The following is a 23,248-nucleotide window of genomic DNA, read 5'->3' as shown; positions in this document are numbered from 1 at the left end:
AATTTTTCAACACTTGGAAATCTGCCATATAATCCGGCACGCAACTCACAGCACTCCAAAATCTGTCAACATTTTGGCAAACTATGAAGCCCTACTGCTTAATGGATTAATGGGGCATTATGGGTACTGTAGTAAGGAGGAGACATGCGTTCTTACTGTATGCCTCAACTGTTTGTCAATGAGTTAGGTAAAGTACGACTTATGTGACTGCTTTGCTTTGCTTGAAAGGCCTTGTAGTCCCAAAAGAAAATATTAGTTTACATTTTTTTTAAACCAGAGACCACAATGAAGGGGTAAAAGAGCCACATGGGGTAAAAGAGCCACAGGTTGCAGACCCCCTGACTTACCAAGTTGAAATGTGCATGTTCCAGGATGCAGTACATAATGGATGGATTAAATTATGCGTCACTCAGGACCAACATGTCTTGTTTTTGGGCAGCTTCCTAAAGATTTAAGTGACTTTTTCCTCTCAAAGTGGAGGATCATTCTGAGTCAGACTCCCAAGTGTCGTATCATATATGGGTTAACTTTCAAGATCTGCTTCACCATGTCTTTATTTAATAAAACACGCATCTTTTATTTAACAAGTGCACATTCAGCGATGACAGAGGAGCAACATGAACACTGTTCTCTGAGTCAGTGTGTCTGTACGAGTTAAACGTCAGAGAGCGAGGATGAAGCGTTCAACCTTCATCCTGTACGCAGGCTTCAGGTATCGCTGCAGTTCGCTTTTCTTCAGCCACAGGAAAGGTCCTGCTGGAGCTTTGGGTTGGCCGTCGTCTGCCACAATGGCTTTGAAGAAGAACACTTTACACCCGGTCGAGCTCTCCGTCCTGACGGCCTTGGGGAGCTTGTACTTGTACACGCCGCAGGGGGCGTTGCCAAGGAAAGTCGCCTTGAAACCTGCTGCTGCAGATAAGAGAACAGGCCCAGTCAGCTCATCGGCATCCATCTCTATTTTTGAGGATACTTCTGGGTTACCGGGGATAGTCCACCCTAATTAAAGCGTCCCATCCTCCAACATGCTCCGTCTTTCATTCTGTGCTGTGACAACAGCACATTTTTAATCTCATCTCGTGTCATGTAAATCCCTGTGGTCTCGGCTGGCTCAACATAAGAGTAGAGCTCCAACACCACCTTGTTAGCAATTCGGCTCCCTCTGAGTCCTGCGATATTAAAAATGGATCAGCTCGGCCTCTGCAAGACACTTTAAATAAAACCCTGCAACCTGTGCTGCATGTTAATGTCAAGTGAAAACTCTTAATAGGAAGTGATTGATGGAACTGGAGCATTATTAGTTCATTGTAAAAATGGTTTCACAGTTTGTCATTGGTGTGTTATTTCAACACTTTGAGGCTGAGACGCTTCATTCGCCAGTTTCCTGCTTCATATCTGCACTGAGTCACAGGAAACAGTTGCAGCTTTAGCTTCGGTCGTGCCAAACAATTTTTTCTTTTTTTGTGTCAGTAAAACGGAGCCCCGCATACATACGAACGGGTGACTACAGCCCCACTCCTAAAGCCCCGCGTATGTAAATGAGAAGCAGCTTGGTGGTTAAAATGAGTATTAATGCCTCCTGTTGTGGATGAACGCGCTTTAAGCGCCATGCTGCAGTTGAAGATCCCATCAAACTTTAATGATCCTCGCATTAAAACTGGGTCAATGTAACAAACAAATACAGTGAGGACGCAGCAAATGAGGCCTGAAGCCAATTAAACGGCCTGATACTAAGGATGGGAACTTAAATCCTGGACTAACACACACTTCTCCACTGCAGTGCTTGATAACCTGCACCTACTCAATATTTTTCTCAAACTTGTTGATGTGTTGTTAAAAAAAAAGACAATGAGCAGCATTAAAAATGGTGGTTTTTTTTACATGCATGTTCTTGTGGCATTTTTCTGTGGGCCGAGGACATACAGGAAGAGAATTGAGCTTAAAAATGGCATTTTTGAGTATTTATTTAATGAAATCCTTGTGAATCAGGAACAAACGTTTGAAACAAATATCATATTTGTGACACACATAATACCTTTGGCTCCCTGCTCCTCTCCATTCTGATGCTTCCACTTGTAGACAAATAAATCCTTAAATGTTTTTTGTTTTCCTCATCTGAGCTGGTCTCTAGCTCAACACTGTATGGCTGGATAGCTCCAATGTTGCTCGCCCTTTTTGTTGCATTAGTAATGTTAAGTCGGGGGGGGGGGGGGGACTGTAAGCTAGTGGGAGAGCTTGTAAACAGAGAGATCTCATCAACAGGGAGGGGAAGCGGCCAACGGCCCACCCACAGCTCAGAGGTGAATTTATGATGACATACTGGCGCTCGGCAGAAACGATGTCCAAGAAATCAACAGGTTTTTTGAATATAATCATAATAATAATAATAATAATAATAATAATATATGGCTAAAAACGGCATCATAATAATTAAAAGACCACTGGGAACGCTTTAACGATAGATCAAGATGATCGCAGTGGACCCTCCTCCTTTCTTTCCTCATTCTACAAACCAGCTTCTTCTGGAGATCCACGTTTGCAGTGTTGAGCTTTGAAGAAACATCTCACTCACTTTGCTATCTACTGGCAGGAACACACCTCTGAGCTGCATTTTCTGTTCAGCAACTATCCACAGACAAGCAGAGAAAGTGATTGAAGTGTAAACCGTCCAGGAGAAAAACTAATTCTTTATCAGCTGAAGCTTCGAGTACTCTGGGGGACTTTTCTTTCCTAAACATCCTTTTTATGTCAGAGAAAAGTGCTTAAAAGAAAAGCTGTGAGATGCTGCAGCTCCATCGTGTTACTGTGATTATCCGCTGAAACGCCTGTGCCACAAGCGTTGGGTGTTAAAAAAAAAAAAAAAATCAGAGTTTAAGCTGTGCATGAAAACGTGTCTTTTTTTTCCCCCCAATACGCAATCACTGACCTCTGAGGTGCAGCTTTTTATAGTTTTTCTTATTTCAGGAATTTCACATATTTTACTTGATAATAAATGTTCGATTGAGAATTTGAAATAATAAGAAATAAACTTACAACATGACAGCCTGTCTTGAATTTCTAAAATCAGTATTTTAAATAGCAAGTGTCAAATTAATTTTATGTTTATCCTGTTTTTTCACAACCTAAATATGCTAACAAAGCAAAATCTTAGAGCTAAAATGAAAGGCTGCATTTTTTTATGTCATAATCAATGTTGATCATAATTATATTTCCTTTGAAAATCTATAATTGTACTTATTGATGCCCATCGTTCAGTTTCTTACAGACAAAAACACTTAAAACTGTTCATGTTTTTGAAAAAAAAAGTCATGGAAAGAACTATTTATATCCTCATCTAGGATTTGTCAGCAAATAAAGACAGCTGTAGCTTCAAAATGTGACTTTGAGCTAACAACATGGAAATGAGTAGAAAATGATGTGCAATTCAATCCCAACACCGACAGGAATAAAACAAATCAAGAAAATATAGAGTTTTGGAATCATTGCTGCAGAAACTATTATCTGACTTCTTTGAACTCAAAAATATATAAAAACTAAGTTTCCTTTCAAGTAAAAAAAAGTATATTATAGAAAAAATGTGTGATAATTTATGATTTAAAACTGTAAAAGTGATTATAAACCTAAATAAAAATTTTAAACTTCAATGAATTTAACATAATAATAGGTATTTTATGGAATACATTTATAAATGTTAAAAAATAAAATATATAATATTAAAAAATAAAATGTATGGTTTATTTTGGTTGAACATCATTTTTCCTTAGATTTAAGGAAACGATGGGGCAGCCATTTGGCAGATGGTGCCACTTTATCAATCTTTTAAAGACAAAGTTTTTGTTTTTCTATTGTTTAATCATTATTTGTAAATAAAATGTTTTGGGGTTTTTTCCAACCTTGACTGCACATAAAACACCGGTTTTCACAAAATCTCTAGGACAAAATGGAAATGCTAATCCAGAGTTGAGCGGCTGGGCGTCAGCCTGATGAGCTCCTGTTACCTGGCAGGGAGGCGAGCGCTCTCTCAGCAGTCTGCCGCAGTGTTTCTCCCTCCTGCCACTGAGCCTGAGGCAGCAGCCACAGCTTCTCGCCGCCCACACGCTGCTCCGCCAAGAGAACCAGAGAGTCGGCCAGGCAGCGCTTCGCCGAGGTCAAGTCCTTATCTACTTCGGCTAAACAAGGCGGGGGGAGTGGGGGGGAGAGACAGCGGGGACAACCGTCAATGGTGTCGGAGGGCTTAAACATTTACACTAACTTTGAAAATGTCACAGTGAGGAAAATGCTAATTGAGAGTTCTGAGGCAGACAGATTTCCTAAATGTCAAAAAAAAAAGAGAAAGAAAGGAAAGGTCTCTCCTTCCTGGCAGTTTAATTCAGACAGTTTGACGACTCCTCGTTCTATGGCCATTTTTTGTGACACGTTTGCACTTTTTTGCTGAAAAACCTCAACCTGCTTCACTCAGTTTATCTTTGAGCTCTCTTCCACTCACGTTGGACCCTCGGTGCTGGCTGGAAACTCTTCAGCTTCTGCTCCCATGTATCCTCTAAGTCTTGACCTAGCATGATTTCCTGGTCGCCGTGGGCGCCCTCTTCATCAGAGTCATAGTCGTCCGTCTGCTTCCGACGGATTCGGTCCGCGTCATCCAGCAGCCGGAGCTCATGGTCCGACAGGAGGCTCTTCTCCAGCTCCATCTGGGAAAGACAAAAATTCCGTCTCTGCTTTTGGACTACAGTTTCATGCACAAACCCCCCTACCCCACACACTAAAAAAAAGAGAAACCACACATTTCAATGTTATATCAATATCATTTTGATCTGAAATGGTTCATTTCAAGCAATCAAAGCAAGAATAACAATACAATCAGCAGTTTTATATCCATAAAAAGACGTATCAGACTTAGTATTAGTTAACATTAAATCAAAGATTGCTTGAAAGGAAGTGGAAGGAAGTGAATTTATATAATCCCACCCCTGTTCCACCATAACCATTATCATTAAATGATTTATCATCATCCGGATCATAACTTTTATCAGACAGAACTCGGAGTCCTTTAGTGTCAATAAACCCCACGACAAAGAGGAATTACCTAATAATTATGTAAAAATAGACATAGCTCTTTTTTAGAAAACAACATAGCAAATGCAGATCAGTTATTTATAATATATGCAGATTATTTTCATTAGAAAAATCATGACTACAAGAAACCCATCCACAGAAACAAAGAGAAAGTGTCAGCAGCTACCTTCATTCTCTGTCTCTTAAACCCTCAAATCAAGTCAGAAATCTAGGGGTAATCATGGACTCTGACCTGAACTTTAACAGCCATATCAAGTCAGTAACATCAGCTGCATTTTATCATCTGAAAAACATTGCCAAAATCAAAAACCTAGTGTCAAAGCCAAACCTGGAGATACTTATTCATGCATTTGTCTCCAGTAGGTTAGACTACTGTAACGGCCTGCTCACCGGCCTCTCCAAACGAGCTGTAAAACAGCTTCAGTACATCCAGAATGCTGCTGCTCGAGTCCTGACCAGAACCAGGAAGTATGATCACATTAGTCCTGTGCTCAGGTCTCTGCACTGGCTCCCTGTACCTCAAAGAATAGACTTCAAAGCAGCTCTGCTTGTGTACAAGTCTCTCCATGGCCGAGCACCAAAGTACATCTCTGACATGTCAGTGCCATATGAACCATCTCGTACTCTGAGGACCTCAGGGGCCGGCCTCCTGTTGATTCCCAGAGTCAGAACTAAGCAAGGGGAATCAGCGTTTCAATATTCTGCAGCTAAAATCTGGAACAGCCTCCCTGAAGTCGTAAGACAGGCCTCTTCTGTGTTCATGTTCAAATCTAGACTTAAAACATTTCTGTTTAGCCGTGTATATGACTGAAAGGTCCTATCTGCACCTTTCTTTCCTTTCCTTCCTTTATTTTTAAATACATTTTCAAATTTTTTTCTTTTCTTTTAAAGTAAATTTTACGTTGATTATTTCTAAGATGTATTTTGATTTTAATGCATTTTTCTGTTTTGTTAAGCACCTTTAATGTTAAAAATTAGACATAACACTGTCGACCACAACAGATTTTGTTTTTTATCTTTACGTTATAATCCAGATTGTAGTTTTACAAATATTTACAAGACTACAGGTTGGCTAGCAATATAGGCCTGGGGCAAGATGGTTGTTGGTTCAAATCCTGAGTCTATGTGAAATGAACCCCGGTGGGACGTCTGTACTGCAGTGTTGCTCAGATCTCGTAGCCTCGTTTTGTACTCTTACATACCCTTCCTTCCTCTTTTATGACACGACTTTCAATGACAAGAATATCTTCCATATCAACTATTGAACATGTCTTTAAGGATCTTTCAGGGATTTTGGAACTAGAAAGAGTCCTCCCCAAACTGTTGCAGGCATTGAATTGCCTGAAATCTCTTACTGTACTCAAGCAATTCGAGTTTCTTAAGGCGACTGATGGTTTTATTTTTACAGTAAATCAAGGCTTTTTATACTTTTATAAGATACTTGTTAATTCTATTAACATGAATTAACACATTTTGCTTATATTAACCCACTTATTGAATCCTAAGGAACACATGGAGCTGCAAACCAGTTGAAACCAGTCAATGGGGGCTTCAATACCTTAGTTCAGTAGTTTATTTTTTTACTGAATAACAAAGATATAAAAGATATTTGTGGTAGGAACAGGGGGAGAGTAATGCTAGCCACTAAAAGCGTATATATTGTAAAGATTCAAATTCCAATTCAACTTTATTTATATAGCGCTTTTCATTCTACATAGCATCTCAAAGTGCTTCCCAGAGAAAGAATAAAAAAAATAGGATAAAAAATATAATAGTTAAAATAATAAACATAGTAAAAGTAATATGGTCACTACGGTCGGCAAGCAGTAAACAGGAAAGGTTCATAAAAATAATTTAAAATAAAAAACAAAGAACTCACGGGCTGAGGAGTAGGTCAAAAAAATAAAATCTAAATGTAGACATTTTCTCAGTAAAGTTCTATGTGACTATCATCTGACGTCATCCCCATGACTCCCGCCGGCGTGTAATCCCAACAATGTTCCAACCCAGGCAGGACAGCAATGGAGAATCTGGAGAAAATTGAAGTTCCTGAAGAAAACAGTACTTTTAATGGCACCTGGGGAGATTTGTTTGCCTTCGACAGCTTTACCACTAATATGTAATGAGGAATTAGCAAACAACAACGTCGAGGAATTAGCAAACAACAACGTCTCAAATGTGGGGAGACATCCCAGCATGAACACGCAGCTTTTCCCCCAAAACATCCTGATAAAGATGAGAAAAAAAGTTGTTTATTGACAAAAATCTATCGAAGAAGCGGATTAACTGCAGGTGAATTACGACATATTTGCCAGTTGTGTGGACTCTCGGGAAATAGTTCTCATTGAAACACGTTAAATGAGAGGATACAAAAAAATAATGAACATCTCTTCACCACCTTTAAAAACCGAGTGAACTGATGCCATTCACTGGAAACACCGGGTTTGCTGTGGCTCCCTGTGTTTTAATTTCTGTGGGAAACTGATCCAAATGTCTTTTTGAGTGGTAAATGTTGCCGACCCCTGGCCTAGTGCAATCTCAATCAAGTAAAACAAAATAATTCTAACTGCATTAATATCACTGACAGCTGACTTGAGACATTTAGCATGGTGGACATTTCAAGCAGAGCCTCTTGCTTGAGAGGAGCCCGATCTTTAGGAAAAAGATTTTTTGGTGCTATTTCTACAAAACCAACTGCCGACCTCGGGGACGGTCCTGGACCACCTCACCTGTAGTAACATCTGTTTGAAGCGCTCCTCGACCGGACTGAAGTCTGCAGAAACCACCGGGAGCCTCTGCAAGCACACCGCTGCCATCAGAGTCCACGAAGAACTCCCGGATTCCGCTGCAATTTTAGACTGAGGCGTCGCCCGACAAACTGAAGCGACGGAAAAATGTCGACACGCTGCGTTACCGGCGGCTGTTCGACCAAAAACAGACAAAACGTGAGATAGGGACTTAGTCGCCATCCTTCCACAGGGCGCAGCCATTTTCTTTTGCTGCGTTCAGGGTACGTACAAAAAAAAGATTTTCTTTAGATAACATGTCGACATTGAAATATTCTTACGATAAATTGCTCAATTAAAGCACTATAAAGGATACGTAATACAAAAATATATTGAATTTAAATGTATAAATATTTGTTTTTAAGATAAATACAATTCAACTGAGACAACTTCTACTACTTTGAATGAACTATTTCCGACACTTGAAGGGGATTGTGAAGATACTTACCCACAATTCTTTGTTATAGAATGTTCCATCTTGATAAATTAGGGGTCAGCGCTACTATTTTTTAGTTTAAAAGCAGTCAAAAAATTGTATTTAACACATATATTTACTTTAGTATTTTAAATTAAATAAAAAAACATTTCAAATCAGCAAATTCAACAAAAAATGATGAAGTAAAAAGTGATGTTCAGGTCAACCACCCCGTCTTTTTTCAACATGGTAGCGCTCTAGAATGGAGCACCCTCAATGTCACGTTTGTTGTTAGCATTTTAAAACAGTTTTAAGTCTTTGTTTAAACGTTTTGAAAATGTATAAATTAGGCTGTGTACTTGGTAATTCCGTGAGGACGGTGTGCCGGCAGCTGGCTGTTTCCGTAAATGCTCACACGACCTCAATGTAAGTGTTTTAAGGATTAGCATGGTTTAGCTTATATAGCTGGCTGCTAGAGAGAATTTCATCCGATGGGAGAGTTTCTCTCTTTGTGATCATTGTTTTATTATTTTATTGCATTTATTAATAAAACTATAATTATCAGTTGCAATATAATGGATATTGCAAAACCTATTCAGTATGACGTAAATCCAGCTTTTATGCAAGCTATATTTATTCCATTGCTGCAAACAACAATAGAACATTGCCTAATTAAAACACTTTTTTTTTAAATGCCTAATTTTGTTGGTTCTCAGAAATGGAAGCACAGATCTACAGCGAACCATACACAGCAGTGCTGTAAGACTTCAAGAAGCAGAAGCCCCTAAAGAAAATTCAGGAAAAGACTTCAGGTTGGAGAAAATGCATCACGCATCCTATTTGATCTCTAACACAAAAGCTAGAAATTAGCACAAAAAATAAGGAAATGTGTGTTTGGTTAATTGTTAACTTTGTTTTTCCAATGCTGCTTGGCAATATTTTATAAATCATTGGAAAGTTTGCTTTAGTTCTCTTGCAAATATGGCCACATTCATAAGCAAATCACAACAAATGCGTCTTCTTTATAAACGTGGTTCCATGTTTAAACAGGCTAGAATAAACTGTGAAAACAATAGCTTGGCTGTGCTGTCTTCAAATGTAATATAATTTTGAGATGACAATACATGCTCAGTGAATTAAGTTTAAACCATTAGTGTAATAAAAATTAAAGGCAGTTTCTAACTATTCTTCACATTACATTTATTGCCAGGACATAGAAATAGGAAGTTATTCAACAACCAAAAAACTTCCTTGCAGTTTGTGCTGTTTGTAAGTTGAGATTTTCAATATTAATGTGAAAAAAGATCACAATATATTAATTTTAGTTTGAATATCTCAGCCTCTTGCCTCCACTACCTGGTGAAGACAGTGCTCTGAAATGGGGTGGAAAGAAGTTTGAGGAGTTGCCAATTGTTCATATTAAAGCCACCTACAACAAGTAAGTATGAAGCAGGAAATTGAACTGGATGCTTCAGCTGAATTGTGAGCGCCGTGTCAATTGAAATGTCCTGCTCCAGCACACACATCCAGCTAACAGACAGCGAGGGACAGTCTCTGGTGAGGACGTCCTGCGGCACGGAGGGCTTCAAGAACATTAAGAAGTCGACGCCCATCGCTGCACAGACCGCAGGGATCTCTGCTGCTGCTGTGAGTTCTTTACTGCGATACTCGTCATGCTTTTATTGCTCAGGACCTGCAGAGACGGTGGGTGTTTCTCAGAGGGGAAAACACGTCTGAACTTCATGTCTGCAAACATTTCTGCAGTGGAGAAAGAAGTTTAGGAAAAGTTGGAAAATTTAAGAATGATGGCAGCATAAACCCTCAAACGTTGTTGGTAAAAAGATCTCGGATATTTGTCTTTAAAATACTAATTGTTGTTTATTTCTTCCAACAGAAAGCAACAGGGAAAGGCGTTACGTTTGTTCGTGTTGTGGTCAAAGGTATCGGTCCTGGACGTCAGGTGAGCACTCACTATAGCTAAACTTTGACTTATTTTTATTATTTTTTTAAATAATTCTGATATTAGATCCTTTATGCTGTTATTATTTAAACAATTTAACACATATCTTCAGTTTTATCACCGAATCAAATTTGTGATTTACAAATTTTTTATGATACAAAATATTTGAATTCTCCTTTTTACCACAGATAAACTGATGGAATCAAAGCTTTTCACAATCAGTTTTGACTTCATTTGTCATTTTTTGTTTTATTAAACTTTATGTATTATATTTTAAAACTGGACAACATTTCCCACTATTTCTTCTCCTTCACGTTGACTAAGCCGTTTTCGAGTACTTTGAGAGGATGCAGAGACGGGAAAGTAAAAACCATCTTTGAACTGCGGTCAGTCGCTGATTCCCGTCTTCAGTTCCTGGCAAGGACTTGGTTTATTCCAATATATATTATATATATATAAAGCGAAGGCTTTTTGTGGCCAGTTTGCACATTTCAAGGAGTTAATTAATTTATTGTTTTATTTCCTTTAATTCTGAAACTGTAAGATGATGGAGCATTTGCCAACATGCACGATCCTTCTTTTTTCTTGGCTGCTGTTGAAAATTCAAATAAACTAGTTTTTGGGTTCTTCGGGGTTAAAACATTTAAAGGGAACCTTTTAGATCGTTTCATAACGAGAGACGACCACATTCGGACGTGTTCATTCAGCGGTGAGGTTAAATTAGGGGGAATTTCATTTAAAAAAGCTGCTAAACTTTAAGGTTCAACGCTTCTTGTTGAATTCAAAACCGATCTTTCTGGGTAAATGATTAAAACATTCGTCTTATGACTTATGTCATGCATCCCCTCTATTAGCGGTTAGTCCTTGTCTTTGCTACAAATAAGGTTTTGGTGTCTGGGTGTCCTTAATTGTCCACACTTGTGGAGCCCCCGTCATGCAGAAGTGTTCCCTCATAGATCACAGAGTGGGCGTTTAGCACCACTAAACCTGTCACTGCGTGAAGAAGCGGCGCTCTAATTATTTTCAGATGTTTGTTTATGAGGTCAATTAAAGGAGCCGCACACATTTCCACCTTTTTTTTCTGCTGTGCAGTCGGCGATCAAAGGTCTGGCGATGGGGGGGCTGGAGGTGGTATCCATCACCGACAACACCCCCGTGCCACACAATGGATGCCGCCCAAGGAAAGCCAGGAGGATGTGAGGCTTGATGCCGTACAACAGGAGTCGTTTTTGTGCTAATAAAGTGTAATGTTGTGCAGCTGTTTCGGCTCCGAGTGCACCTCATGTACCGTGGATGCGCCTGCAGATGGCGTTCCTAATGAACAAAGCACAGGTGTCCCCGTCCCGCGCCGCCGCTGACACGTGAATAAACTTCTAGCACCCCCGGCTGCAGTCTTGATTGATGTGTGAACGGAAAGCGGCTGCTCGTGAAGAGCACAGGGCTTCACACAGATGGTAGTCATGGCGACCGACTCCTGGTACACGCACGAGCAATTAAGACACCAGATCCGTAAGATTTTCTACATTCCACATCTGAATCACATTCGTTCAATTATTTTATTTTTTTCAACAATTAGTCCTTTATGGGGACAAAGAGGAAAGGCTGGTTGTTCTGAAAACAATAAGTTATGGCTTCCTTTTGGTCTAATAATACTTCAGGTAAGAAAATGTTTTATTGTTTTTGTGAAAATAACCCAGCAGATCTTATAAATTATGATCAGATCGATTGCTGTTTTGGTTAAATGTGGCATTTTCAGTTTGCAACTATAGAAAAACTGTTCTTTCTCTTCCTTTTATACAATTTCACTCTATAATCTTAATTTAGATGTGATCCACTCTTGCAACATCACACTTTTGTAACTAAATTGTTCTGTCTTTAATGTTCCCCTTCACCATCGAACACTGGAAAATAACAAATCATGATCCCCTTTTATAGAAAGTGTATATATATATATTTAATCAATTTAAATAGTTTTAACATCTTAAAACTCTTTGCCCACATTTTTAAAGCACTTAAAGCTTTTTTTTATCAAATGGTGTCTTAAAAAGTCAAATCTGTTTCTTCAATATTCATTTCCGAATAAGAACTTTGCTGAATCTTTGCTCAGAAACTGATGTCCTGCACACCCGACCGTACAAAAATACATCGTTTATTTTGAAATTGCAGCAAAACCCTGAACACAAACATCTAAAATGAATTACTGGAGACAGCACACCACTTTCCCCTCATCCATGCTTCATCAGCAGCACATTCAACAAAACATCCAAAACTGAACTTCAGCCTGAAAGTGCATCGAGGTTTCAGGACGATCGTAAAACATAAATAACAGATTGAAGCAACGTTTGAGCAAAAACATCACGCAGCAGCTCAAAGCGGATCATGAGGACATTAAACCGGAGAAAGAATTTGTTTCGAGTGTCATAAATGGCAAATACATCATAGGTTTGGTAATCATTGGGCTTCTCAGATTATTGAGCCCTTTCCTCCGTTTGGAAAGAATTCCTTTCCTTTTTTTTTTGTCAGGTGCTGTAAAGCTGACAAAAGTGCAAAAAGTTTAGTGTCTGAAGTCTCTCGTTCTGTACAGCAGCAGATGGACCGTGTGTGGGTTTGCACATTGCCGCTGACGTTTCCCTCAGACTGTGCAGAGTATTTGGAAAAACACCTGGAGAGACTGTAGGTGTAAATCAGTTCTTCACACTTCAGCCAGTCTGCAACGGCTAATGTAAATCCTGCCTGGATAAAGGCACTTGAGCGTGACAGGATGGAGTTTGAGCGTCAAACAGGACGGGGAGAATTTAGGGGAGACGGGAACACGGCCTTAAGCGTTTGTGCTTCCTAAATACAAGCAGTCTGACAGCAAGACTTGGAAAGGAACCAGCAGACAAAGAGCGTTGAAGCCTTGATGAGGAGGAGCAGGGAGAAAGGAGGAAAGCTTCTGCCCGTCTGCCTCACTTCTGCTCCTCTGCCTGGAGGTTGGTGAGCTCCATGTCTTCTTTGCGGCGTTTTTGTTGAGCAAACAGGGAGCTGAATGGATAGAGCTTGGCTTTGGCGGGATAGCGCTGACCAGCGATGTCCAACTCGTAGTCACCGCGGTTGATGAAGTCGGGAGTGATGGGTTTGGGGAGCCCCTCTTCGTCTGGAGGAGGAGACACGAAGCCCAGGCAGACGTGGCGTTCCAGAGTGTAGCTGTAGGCGCTGCTGGTGGTCGTTCCGGCCAGCTGACCGTTGCGGTAGATGGGCTCTCCCCACCATGGCCATAAGTCCAGTTCGGTGTCGTGGTCCTCCAGAACCAGCATGACAAACCGACGGAACACTCCCTCCTGGCGTTGCTGCAACAAGGCCTCCCGTCCAAGAAAGTTAGTGTCCTGGGAAGGAAACAGAGAAGAAATATTCTAGGAAAGGAACAAAAAGAAAAGAAAAAAAACTACAAACATGGAAGCCTAGAGGAAACAGATGCAACCATTGACCAATTCTGAGGACTAGACCGAGCGAACCTGATGTCATCCATAAAAAAATATTAGCTTACAAAATAAGGTTGTTTATTTTGCAGTATGGATGCCATCATGTTGGAGCCAGTTAGTGAGCAATGATTGGTCCACGTTTCCGAATCAATGTTTCCGTAGCAACCGCTCTCATCAATCAGGAGTGAATTTGACTGACCACTTGAAAGCGGGCTACAGAAAATCTGTCAATCAAATGTTTTGAACGTTTGATGTGGGGGCCAGCAGGCTCCACCTACTTTTATTGAAACATCTGATGGGTCAGTTTATGATGAAGAACTTGCAATAAAGCCAAAAATATCGCAAAAACAAATTTGGATGTAACAAGAACATGTTGCTGAAGGTATCAGAGCAGGAATGGTTATTCTGACCAATAGAATGACTGACAAACAGCTGTTTATTCCTCAATAGAAGTCTATGGGATTATAACTTTTTGGAGCCAGCGGGTACTTCCTGTTTGAAACGCCATGGGGAGGAGTCACTCAGTCCAGTTTATAAGGTCAATTGTTGAAACAAAAATGTCTTTATTAACTTAAAGCTCATCTAACAATCATCTGTGAGACAAGTCAACAATACTGCAACCTGACATATGAGAACGCCTGATGATCCCCTGTTTTCATAATAAGACTGATGGTTTCTTTACAAATGCTGATTGACAGAAGCACATTAGATTGCAGGTGCAGCCTGGTTATTCCTTTCCTCCAAACTTCTGCAAAAACCATTTATGAAGCTTTGTGTTGTTCAGCTCTTTGGTCCATTTACAGCAGAGAAGTTGAGCTAAAGGTTAGATATGTCTTTAATGAGAAAATGAGTAAGCAAGGGAGAAAATGCAGTTCTGGGCTCCTCCACTGACCTTGTCAAACTTGACCCTGAACTCCCGTCCACACTCGAGCGGGGTGGTGAAGGCGTCCAGGTCCTGACCCCAGAAAGCGAAGAATTTCTCGATGCGTAGGCTCCGCAGTGCGTAATATCCTGCATTGCGGATGCCGTACTTCTGACCCACCGACATCACCTCGTTGTACACATGCAGGGCGTACTGTAGGGGGGCAGAAAAATACACCAGTGTTTCTCAAGACGGAAGAAATGCTGAAACGTTCGGAAGAAGGGAACTGGTTTGATTCCCTTTTCCACGTTGCTTGTGTTGGGAAAGAGGGTATAGTGCAATACAATTAACAAAATTCAATTATCTTTTAAAGGCCCACTCTGATCATCTTTTGATCCATTTTCAAAGCATTCCCAGTGATCTTTTAATTATGATTATGCTGTTTTTAGCCCAAATTTTAAAAAAAAAGTATTTATTTAGGATAGTTTCTGTCGAGCGACAGGGGTCATTAGAAATTTGCCTCTGACCTACTATTCTTCTGCTTTCTCAAAGCAAATATTGCATCATGGGTTCTCTATCTTGGCATAAAACCTCGCTGTTGCTCACAAATGCTTTCCACCTCAGTCAAGCTTTCGCTACTCTTTCCTATATCTTCTTTGTGTGACTCATTGACTTTGTTCCTCGCCTCTTTTCATAAACTCATAACATTAAAAGTTCCTTCAAGTATGAGCTAATGTTTGTCTAATAGGGTCAAGCCTTTCTGTGTTTTGTCTACTAAATAGCTTTCATGTGTAAGCAGGATGCACCTCTATGGGGATGTAGAGCATGAAGCCTGGCTCTCCGGTGTGAGTCATACTCATCACTCTGATTCCGTTGGCGTAACCCACGCTCATCTCCTGCAAACAGACAAAGTCAGTGACTGCTTTGAAAAACACCACAAGAGGACAGATGTAGAATCATCATCTAAAGCCATTCATCACTTCAGCGTCAACGCATCTCTCTTACCTTACAGAACATGGAGGGAAAGTGGTCAGGCGTCATGGAAACATACGACAGCTCAGCCAGAACGTCCATTGCCCGAGGTCCAATCAGGTTTAGAGCTTTGTTGGAAGGACAGAAGACAGATAATGAGGAATCAACAAAAGGACCTCCAAAATAAAAGTCCCTGCTGGCCCCCATCATAATGAGACATCCTCAAATCAGAGTTATTCTGTGCCTGGAGTTGGAATTTAGGTCAAGCACCATCTGCCCTTTAAAACTTTATATAATTATACTGTTCAAATGAAAAATTACATTTTGGACTTGTAATTAACCTCCCATGCTTCCCTGGAGTCTGATTAAAAATTCTCAAACTAGGTTATTACTCAAACAGGGGGTAGGAGGATGGGTGGATCATTAAATTCTGTCTTTGTCCCACTAGATGGAGACATCATCGCAGGCTTAGCGGAATGACTGCATGCTCACCTGTGTACTTCCAGCTGACATTCTCCAGGTGGAGGTGCGGATCGTTGGGCATATGTTTCTTTATCCACGACCAGCAGTGAACCTGCTGGTCTGTTGGAGAGATGATGAAGAAGCTGGAGAACAGGCAACATTATGAATTTCTTTTTTTTTTTTTTTTGGTCGAGATATGTTAAGAGAAAAAGTTAAGCGATTTAATATTCTGACCAGTTTTTGCTGAGGCGGACCACACTGCAGTCATTCTCATAGCCTCCTCTCTCATTTAGCATTCCAGTGTGGACGATGTGTCCCACAGGAACATCTGGGTCATTGGCACACAGATGCTGCAGCAGCTCCAGCGCCTGGTCCCCTGTTGACTAAAAACAACAGGACAGATTAGAAGCTTTAACACTAAAGATAGACGTATAAAAATGAGAAATGTAGAGGCTAGATTTTCCGTTCTACTTGGTGTAAAACTGTGTCGACTGTGGGGCATCGTGACTCACTGTCAGTTCAAACTTTGTGAAGGACGACATGTCAATGACACAGACCGCCTCCTTGCAGCATTTGACTTCTGCTCCAACAATGTCGAACCAGTCAGGCTTGTAGAAAGTCTTACTCTGATCCAAAGACAGTAGATCTACAACAACAAACCAACTGAGATGTTTATTTCATGTAAGGAAACTTCTTCTAAAGGTATTTGTTTTCATGTCACATCAGTACTAAGAAAATAATCCCTTTAAATGTCGTCTTTGGACCAGAGCATCCCGAGAAATGTCTGTAGCTGCTGTTTACGACTTATTGTACTTAGAAAATCCAAAGGACGGCTGTACCTTTTCCAGGAGGAATAAAGTATTTGGGTCGTTCAAAGCCATGTTTCTCCATCCAGCGGGCGCCCTGTGTGTCTAGACGGTCATACAGAGGACTGGTCCTCAGCTGACGACCAGTTTGAAAGTCCCAGCGGGGAACTTTCAGCTCGTACAGAAGGGCTGTGAGTGGAAACAAATATGGAGAAGAATTGTCAGACGAGAGAAAAGTAAACTATCACCTGCACACTTTTCTTAAGGCGATTCACTGCTCAGCTGCAGCCAAACAGACAGACGACTTGTGTTTTGGGCTAAAAATAGTAAAAGATGCTAGTACTTACGCATGACTTCCATCACTCTGTGCCGGAGGAAGGTTCGGCTGCTTTGCAGGTTGCCGAATCGTTTGATGTCCAGCAGCCAGACGTTGGCAGTGGGGTAACCGTAGGTCATCCACTCTGCCAGGTACCTGGAGATCAAACACCCAACAAAGATCATCCAAGAGGCTGTCTCCATTACAGCGCTCATGACTTTAATATCAAGCTGCTGCTAACAAATGACTTGGATCCATCTTCTTATCCATGTAATCAGATGGATGCCAAAATGAAGTCTAGCCTCCAAATCTGCTCAACAAACAGAGAAAGGCGGTCATACTCGTTATACTCCAAACTTACTTGCCAGCTCCTCCAGCGAAGGTCAGACCTGACGAGTTCATTCCTGCCAGCACATAGTAGCCGGACACCCCCGGGGTCTCGCCCATCAGGCAGCGCATGTCAGGAGTGAAGGACTCGGGACAGTTGACAAGCTGATGGATCTCAGCTGAATCAAGACTGGGCATTCTCCTGAGCAGAGCGCTGAGAATTGGTTCTGGAGGTAAAGGAGAAAAACGTGTCTGCCATACATTCTCTAACAAGACACGCCAATACACATTTACCGTTGCTTGAAGAGAAAGTCATTATAAAATAAATAAAACCAATAAATGACATGTATAGTCAATCAATATTTCGGAAACATTAAAATAACTATGAAAAAAAGACAGAGCAGTAAAAACTTAAATGTGGAGCAACCCGAATCTCTACAGTTTATAAATGAAAAATGTGTAATAAGCTGCTGCAGTTTCAGTTTAGCTGGTAATGAATTATCCTTTCATGCATTTCTACTTGCAGGTTCTCAGATTACTACCATAAGGTCATGGTCAAATGACAGCTCTCTGTTTATATTTAAATGTGGGCCTGAGCTTCAAAGAGTTAAAAAAAGATTTTAAATAGCTTGAAACGGAAAAGCAGCAAGAAGAACCTTTCAATTTCTCTTTATTATTACAAGTCAGAGAAGCAATCAGGATCATTTTATGTCACAACCTAAACAAAAAAAAAAAACAAACAAACACAAAAATCCCTGAGATTCTAAGCAACAACTTGTACTAAAGTTAACTGTGTTTACCAAAGTGGTCCCAGTCCTCTTGCATGTTCTGGATCTCCAGCTGGTTGCGGCCCTCTGTGAAGATAGGTTTGGGGTTCTTCTCAAGGCCTCCAGAGAGAATCCCCCCCTGCCATGGCCTTGCATATATTCTGCCATCCATGTCAATCACCACTAAAAAGGATATACAGCGCCCAATAAAACTTCAAAGTTTTTCAGTATAGATGAGATGAGATGAGATAGAGATAGAGATAGAGATAGAGATAGAGATAGAGATAGAGATAGAGATAGAGATAGAGATAGAGATAGAGATAGAGATAGAGATAGATAGATAGATAGATAGATAGATAGATTTTAGCTAAACTAAATGTATGTGTTAAAGTGTGATACCTGGCATGTCAGGGGAAACTGGCTCCTGGAGAGGCTTGGTGAGAAGGTAGAAATGTTCACAGCCATGGAGAGGAACCGACACCTTCACCTCACTGGCCTGACCTAACTCATAAGCCCACTGGAGCCCAAAACAGAAGCAAATATCAGCTGATGCACGTCCAACATACTCCTTTATGGAAATTAGATGCTTAAATACAAGATACAGGCTTTCAATCTCTGAGATAGGAGAGGGTAAAAACTGCACAAAAACTAGGAAATGAAGACAATTTAAAAATAGCCCACCTGACCGGCACAGTTGACAAAATAGTCACATTCAATGGAGCCGCGGTCAGTCTCTACCGCCTTCACATGGCCTTTTTCCACCACAACCTGCTGAACTGTCGTTTGCTCCAAGATTTGAACTCCTGAACAGATAAAAGAAGGATGGAGTAAGAAGAATAATGAAAAAGATCTGTATTGAGCATGTCAATGCTGCTCATTAATGCCACTGAAGTATTACCGTGTCCAGCCGCAGCCACAGCCAGAGCATGATTAACGTCTGGAGAGGAAACCACAGCATCAGACGGGAGGTGGAGCGCTCCCACCAGATCATGAATGTTAACAAGAGGCTGGAGTTTGGCCGCTTCTTTAGGTTTGATGATGCTGCAGTTGATCCCTAAAACCCTGAGGATGAGATAAAAACCCAAAATATAGTAGGAGCAAAGCAAATACCAAATCAATCCAGTTCTTACTTTAGTCTTGACGCTAGGCGCTTAAGTGAGATCAAACGGTCTTGATTTTGTGCTAAACACAGAGAACCCGTTTTCACATAACCTGCAAAACAAAAAATTCAGTTTGTGTTACATGAAACTACTAAGCCTCCAAATCAATGCTTAAATACCCACTTCAATCATATTTTAAACTATTTTTAATGTGGTCTGGGTGGTCTTAATTATGATTATGCTGTTTTAAGCCCAAATAAAAAAAATTAAAAAACTTTGTTTTCTAGGACATAGTTTCTGCAGAACGGCAGTACTTCATTAGAAATTTTGAGCCAGATGCCACCTCGAACGAGGAAAACAAAGACACTTGTGGATCTGTTTGTCTACACGTGGATGCATCAGAATGGAGTGGAGCAGGAAGCTTGATGCCCGCCCAGCGTATTTTCAACATAAAAAATTACGCTCTTTTTCAGACTGCTCCTGATTCACAACAATTTGAAAAAAGTAATACTCAGAAATACAGTTTTGAGATTACATTTCTTTATTAATGTCCACCATCATCAGAAAAAATGTTAAAAACACCAAAAACACAATTCTCATTGGAGTGGGTATTTAAAAACGTTCCAGCCTCTATGCAATATGAATTATGGTCAAAAGCACTGAGATACACTTTTTTTATATTTCTGTTTAGACAGAAAAAGTTAAAGCAAATAGAGCAGCAACATAGTTCAAGTCTATTCCTGGTTATAGACTTATAAGTCAACACACTGAACTAGCTATGAGAAAATCAAAAGAATCTGAGAGTCTGACCTGTTTTAACCCCTGTTTCCTTCTCCAGGCGTTGGTAAAGACTGGCGGAGTAACTGGCCATCTGACACTCTATGGAAATAGGCTTAGCCATGCTGACAATGCCGGCACACAGTCGGGTTGTTCCGGCACCGAGTCTGAATGGGATTAGAGCAGAAAAATAAAGCAATAAGTAAGGGTTAATGATTGACAAAGTGTGCATTATCAAAAATTAACGCACGCCGCGGAAGCCTGAACCGTCCAACGCAAAGCGGAGTGCGTTAATTCTGATAATGCACACTTCGAAGGCCATTAACTCGCTTTAACCATGGTCACTTACAAAATAAATAAATATTCATCAGTTTTTAGTACTTTTTTCTTGTTATTTTTAAAGTTTGAATCGTTTTTTTCGCAAACAGCGAACTATTTGTCATGTGGTGCGGCACGTTATAACTGTTACTGTGACAACACGCTGCTTAGCCAGCTCAGCCTGCACGGACCTCGACTGCAGCGGCAAAGGAAAGCAATATATATGCTGATCGTCACGATGGATTAAACAAAGCATTAGATCAGAAATAAAGTTCACCTCTTACTGCTTGTTTTTGCAAAAAGGAGGAAGCAAAGGTTTGTCTTAAAGATGCCAGCACAGTGATAGAGAACATTTATGTAATGTGAATGAAGCATCTTTTTTAGATGTGTATTATCACTGCATTATCACTTTTTAATGCCCACCCAGCAGCCAATCAGAATCAAGAATTCACCGGGCCATGGTATAAGTCATAATAATGTCCTTGCAGACCGACATTTATCTCCAGAAGGAGATGTTACATCCACAGGAGTGTTATGACAACTATATTGGTGCAGTATATGCAATGTTACAGGGAGTTAAATGACAAATTTATCTCACCTGCCCTGCTCAAGAAGCACAACATCTGTCCATCCCAGTTTGGCCAGGTGATAGGCCACTGATGTTCCAACGATTCCGCCTCCACAGATCACCACCCGGGCTCGGCTGGGCACAGGAGGCTGCTGGGAGCTTCCGTTGACAGCCAGACATTGGGGAGAGGTCCAGAGGCCACGCTCAGGCACCCTGAATCCAGGCTGTGGGAGCAGCCTCGGGAGCAAGACTGGGGACAGAGCCCTGCTGGAGCTCCGAACACAGCTACACATAGCTGTGCTTTCTGCAAACCACACATCGACAACAAAACGTTGCAGATTATAGCAAACAACATGCATTAACGTCAAGATTATAACAAACACCTAAAGGTCAATCGTGCCTCGTATACGGTATACGTAGGTGTTGCTAAATACTACAAACGAGTCGCTGTAGTACTAGAGAAAGTAATGGGAGGTCCTTCAAGGTTAACGTGCTTCCCCAATTTTCCACAGTCAAAATATTATTGCTGTTGTTTAGCACCATAAAACTGCAACATTTACAAGCCCTTCAGTTGTCGCGATAACTCTTACCCGCGATATATGCTGACAGATAAAGTATCTTAGCTTATCGACCTTTCTTTGTGGCATAACAGAGTCCTGACATTTTAAAAGCTTGACGCCAGAACAGTAAAGTTAGCGCTAAAAAGGTTGATGTTGTGTAGCTACACAGTGTCACAGTCTTGCTAGTCTGACATGAAAGCTAGCTAATCCCAGTGGCTTTGCTAGGAGAAAAAAACAACTGCGTCACAATTTCTGACGTTAAACCTATTGTTAAAATTGTATTTTAACTTACCAACTAAATCGATAGGCGGTCGATGGATTTAAACGCTCAACCAACAGCCGGTGACAGTGATGTGAGTTAAAAGTACTGGAAATGTTAACCTGTTTTGATAACTAATTGCTGCTTCCGGTGTGAACCTTCAAAACAAAAGCCTGTTTCTATGTTATGTTTTATTGTTTTAACAGCATATGTTTCTTTCATTTTCTGTAAGACACTAATTGGAAAACATAAACTGGGTGCTAAAAAAAACTCAATTTTTAAATTACTTTGCATGAACTGGAAATCCTTAAAAAAAAGCATATCTGTGAAAAAATGTATGATATGTTAACAGAATTGGTATGAATTAAAATACTTGAGGTAAAACATATTTAATTGGGCTACATTACAGTTTGTAATCAGTTTACAAGATTTGTTTTCTTTTTCTTTAATTTTATTGTACTTTTTTTCCTTTTAATTATTTACCAGTTTGAATTAAAGTAATTCAAGATCAAATTCTACCCAATATAACCTTAAAAAGACCCCTGGCATTACTACATGTGTGATTATTTTGTTATAACATTGATCATTATCATTAATTGTTTTTTATTCATTAACTAAAAGTTTCACTATATGTTAAACCATTTTTTGTCACATTCAATAATTAAAAAAAAAAGAAAGAAACTGGGAATTATGGTCACAGCTGGGTTTTTTGCTTTTGTTAACTGCTTTTTTTCACAAACACTTTTCTGCTTTTTATCAGTGCTAACCTCTCATCTCCTAATGCCAGAAGTTGATTTGAAAAACAAACAATTCCATATGATATAAGGTGCGTTCACACCGGTTGCAATTCGCGCGTCAAGAGCATCGAGTTTCGTCAGTGTAGAAATGCGATCTGATGTCCTGCGGCACAATTTGGGCGCCAGGCGCAGGGGTAGACAAATAAATCCAATATGGCTGCTCGATGTGATGATTTCGTCCTAAACTTCCATCCATTTTCTTAACCCACTAGGGTTGCCGGAGGCTGTCCCAGTTACTGGGCGAAGGCCAGGTCGAGCTCTCTACGACAGCACCCGCGGTCCGGCCGGACCCTGGGCAGCAGTGTTCGGTAGCTCCAGTTCCATGGACTCGTTAACAGGCTGGCGACCTGATCCGCCTTGGCCAAACGGTAACTGAGACAGCCTCCGGCAACTCAGCAGAGAGCGAGCAGAGGAAGAGGATAAAACCGCGCTACTCAGGGTCCAACTGCCGGACCCCGAACAGCAGGGCTCGCTATGCCGGCCCACGGGCGCTTGGCTGCCCAGCAGACGGAAAGTGGGTGCCATCATAGTGGCCGTGATCACTTCAACTCCATGGGCTTATGATGTTTATCTTAATTTCATTGAGAGAATAATAAACAGATGTTAAACACGTTGTACTCCGCCAATTGTACCTGGAAGATTGCCACCTATGGATTCAGCGTGTA

The 23,248-nt window shown here is 40.6% G+C and overlaps 3 protein-coding genes across 5 annotated transcripts; 1 reads left to right on the top strand and 2 right to left on the bottom strand.

The window, feature by feature from the left end:
• Window positions 1-536: 536 nt before the first annotated feature.
• On the bottom strand, window positions 537-8,095 carry mrpl46 (mitochondrial ribosomal protein L46). 2 transcript variants are annotated; one of them, XM_011493891.3, is made up of 4 exons: window positions 7,800-8,095; window positions 4,484-4,685; window positions 3,996-4,166; window positions 537-906 (listed from the first exon to the last, which is right to left on the bottom strand). In XM_011493891.3, the coding sequence occupies exons 1-4, from the start codon at window positions 8,058-8,060 to the stop codon at window positions 662-664; spliced, it is 879 nt and encodes a 292-aa protein (XP_011492193.1). In that variant the 5' UTR covers window positions 8,061-8,095; the 3' UTR covers window positions 537-661. The 2 variants fall into 2 exon arrangements, with proteins under 2 accessions (XP_011492193.1, XP_004067506.1); XM_004067458.4 differs by having other exon boundaries at window positions 537-909; window positions 7,800-8,092.
• A 409-nt stretch (window positions 8,096-8,504) lies between these two features.
• Window positions 8,505-11,618, top strand: mrps11 (mitochondrial ribosomal protein S11). Its single transcript, XM_004067459.3, has 6 exons — window positions 8,505-8,697; window positions 8,988-9,083; window positions 9,611-9,709; window positions 9,789-9,918; window positions 10,166-10,231; window positions 11,324-11,618. The coding sequence occupies exons 1-6, from the start codon at window positions 8,609-8,611 to the stop codon at window positions 11,429-11,431; spliced, it is 588 nt and encodes a 195-aa protein (XP_004067507.1). The 5' UTR covers window positions 8,505-8,608; the 3' UTR covers window positions 11,432-11,618.
• Window positions 11,619-12,360: 742 nt separating this feature from the next.
• Window positions 12,361-21,952, bottom strand: pdpr (pyruvate dehydrogenase phosphatase regulatory subunit). 2 transcript variants are annotated; one of them, XM_004067511.4, is made up of 18 exons: window positions 21,820-21,952; window positions 20,998-21,271; window positions 20,115-20,248; window positions 19,335-19,416; window positions 19,103-19,266; window positions 18,886-19,007; window positions 18,604-18,721; window positions 18,238-18,387; window positions 17,472-17,664; window positions 17,142-17,266; window positions 16,828-16,983; window positions 16,501-16,634; window positions 16,223-16,371; window positions 16,019-16,131; window positions 15,560-15,654; window positions 15,361-15,450; window positions 14,585-14,767; window positions 12,361-13,596 (listed from the first exon to the last, which is right to left on the bottom strand). In XM_004067511.4, the coding sequence occupies exons 2-18, from the start codon at window positions 21,258-21,260 to the stop codon at window positions 13,180-13,182; spliced, it is 2,688 nt and encodes an 895-aa protein (XP_004067559.1). In that variant the 5' UTR covers window positions 21,261-21,271; window positions 21,820-21,952; the 3' UTR covers window positions 12,361-13,179. The 2 variants fall into 2 exon arrangements, with proteins under 2 accessions (XP_004067559.1, XP_011492176.1); XM_011493874.3 differs by lacking the exon at window positions 21,820-21,952 and adding an exon at window positions 21,558-21,739.
• Between the last annotated feature and the right edge of the window lie 1,296 nt (window positions 21,953-23,248).

The sequence above is a fragment of the Oryzias latipes genome, chromosome 3, assembly GCF_002234675.1.
Source record: "Oryzias latipes chromosome 3, ASM223467v1".
Taxonomy (NCBI): domain Eukaryota; kingdom Metazoa; phylum Chordata; class Actinopteri; order Beloniformes; family Adrianichthyidae; genus Oryzias; species Oryzias latipes.
This window is presented reverse-complemented; position numbering and strand designations above follow the sequence as displayed.

Coding starts and splice junctions, on each gene's coding strand:
- mrpl46 (XM_004067458.4), bottom strand. CDS start 8,060: ATGGCTGCGCCCTGTGGAAGGATGGCGACTAAGTCCCTATCTCACGTT. Junction 4,686..7,799: donor TCAAACAGATGTTACTACAG/GTGAGGTGGTCC, acceptor TGTCTTTCCCAG/ATGGAGCTGGAGAAGAGCCT. Junction 910..3,995: donor AGCGCTCGCCTCCCTGCCAG/GTAACAGGAGCT, acceptor TCTTATCTGCAG/CAGCAGGTTTCAAGGCGACT.
- mrps11 (XM_004067459.3), top strand. CDS start 8,609: ATGTATAAATTAGGCTGTGTACTTGGTAATTCCGTGAGGACGGTGTGC. Junction 8,698..8,987: donor AATGCTCACACGACCTCAAT/GTAAGTGTTTTA, acceptor GTTGGTTCTCAG/AAATGGAAGCACAGATCTAC. Junction 9,084..9,610: donor AATTCAGGAAAAGACTTCAG/GTTGGAGAAAAT, acceptor TGAATATCTCAG/CCTCTTGCCTCCACTACCTG.
- pdpr (XM_004067511.4), bottom strand. CDS start 21,260: ATGTGTAGCTGTGTTCGGAGCTCCAGCAGGGCTCTGTCCCCAGTCTTG. Junction 17,665..18,237: donor AGAGGACTGGGACCACTTTG/GTAAACACAGTT, acceptor CTTTACCTCCAG/AACCAATTCTCAGCGCTCTG. Junction 16,635..16,827: donor CTTTATTCCTCCTGGAAAAG/GTACAGCCGTCC, acceptor TTGTTGTTGTAG/ATCTACTGTCTTTGGATCAG.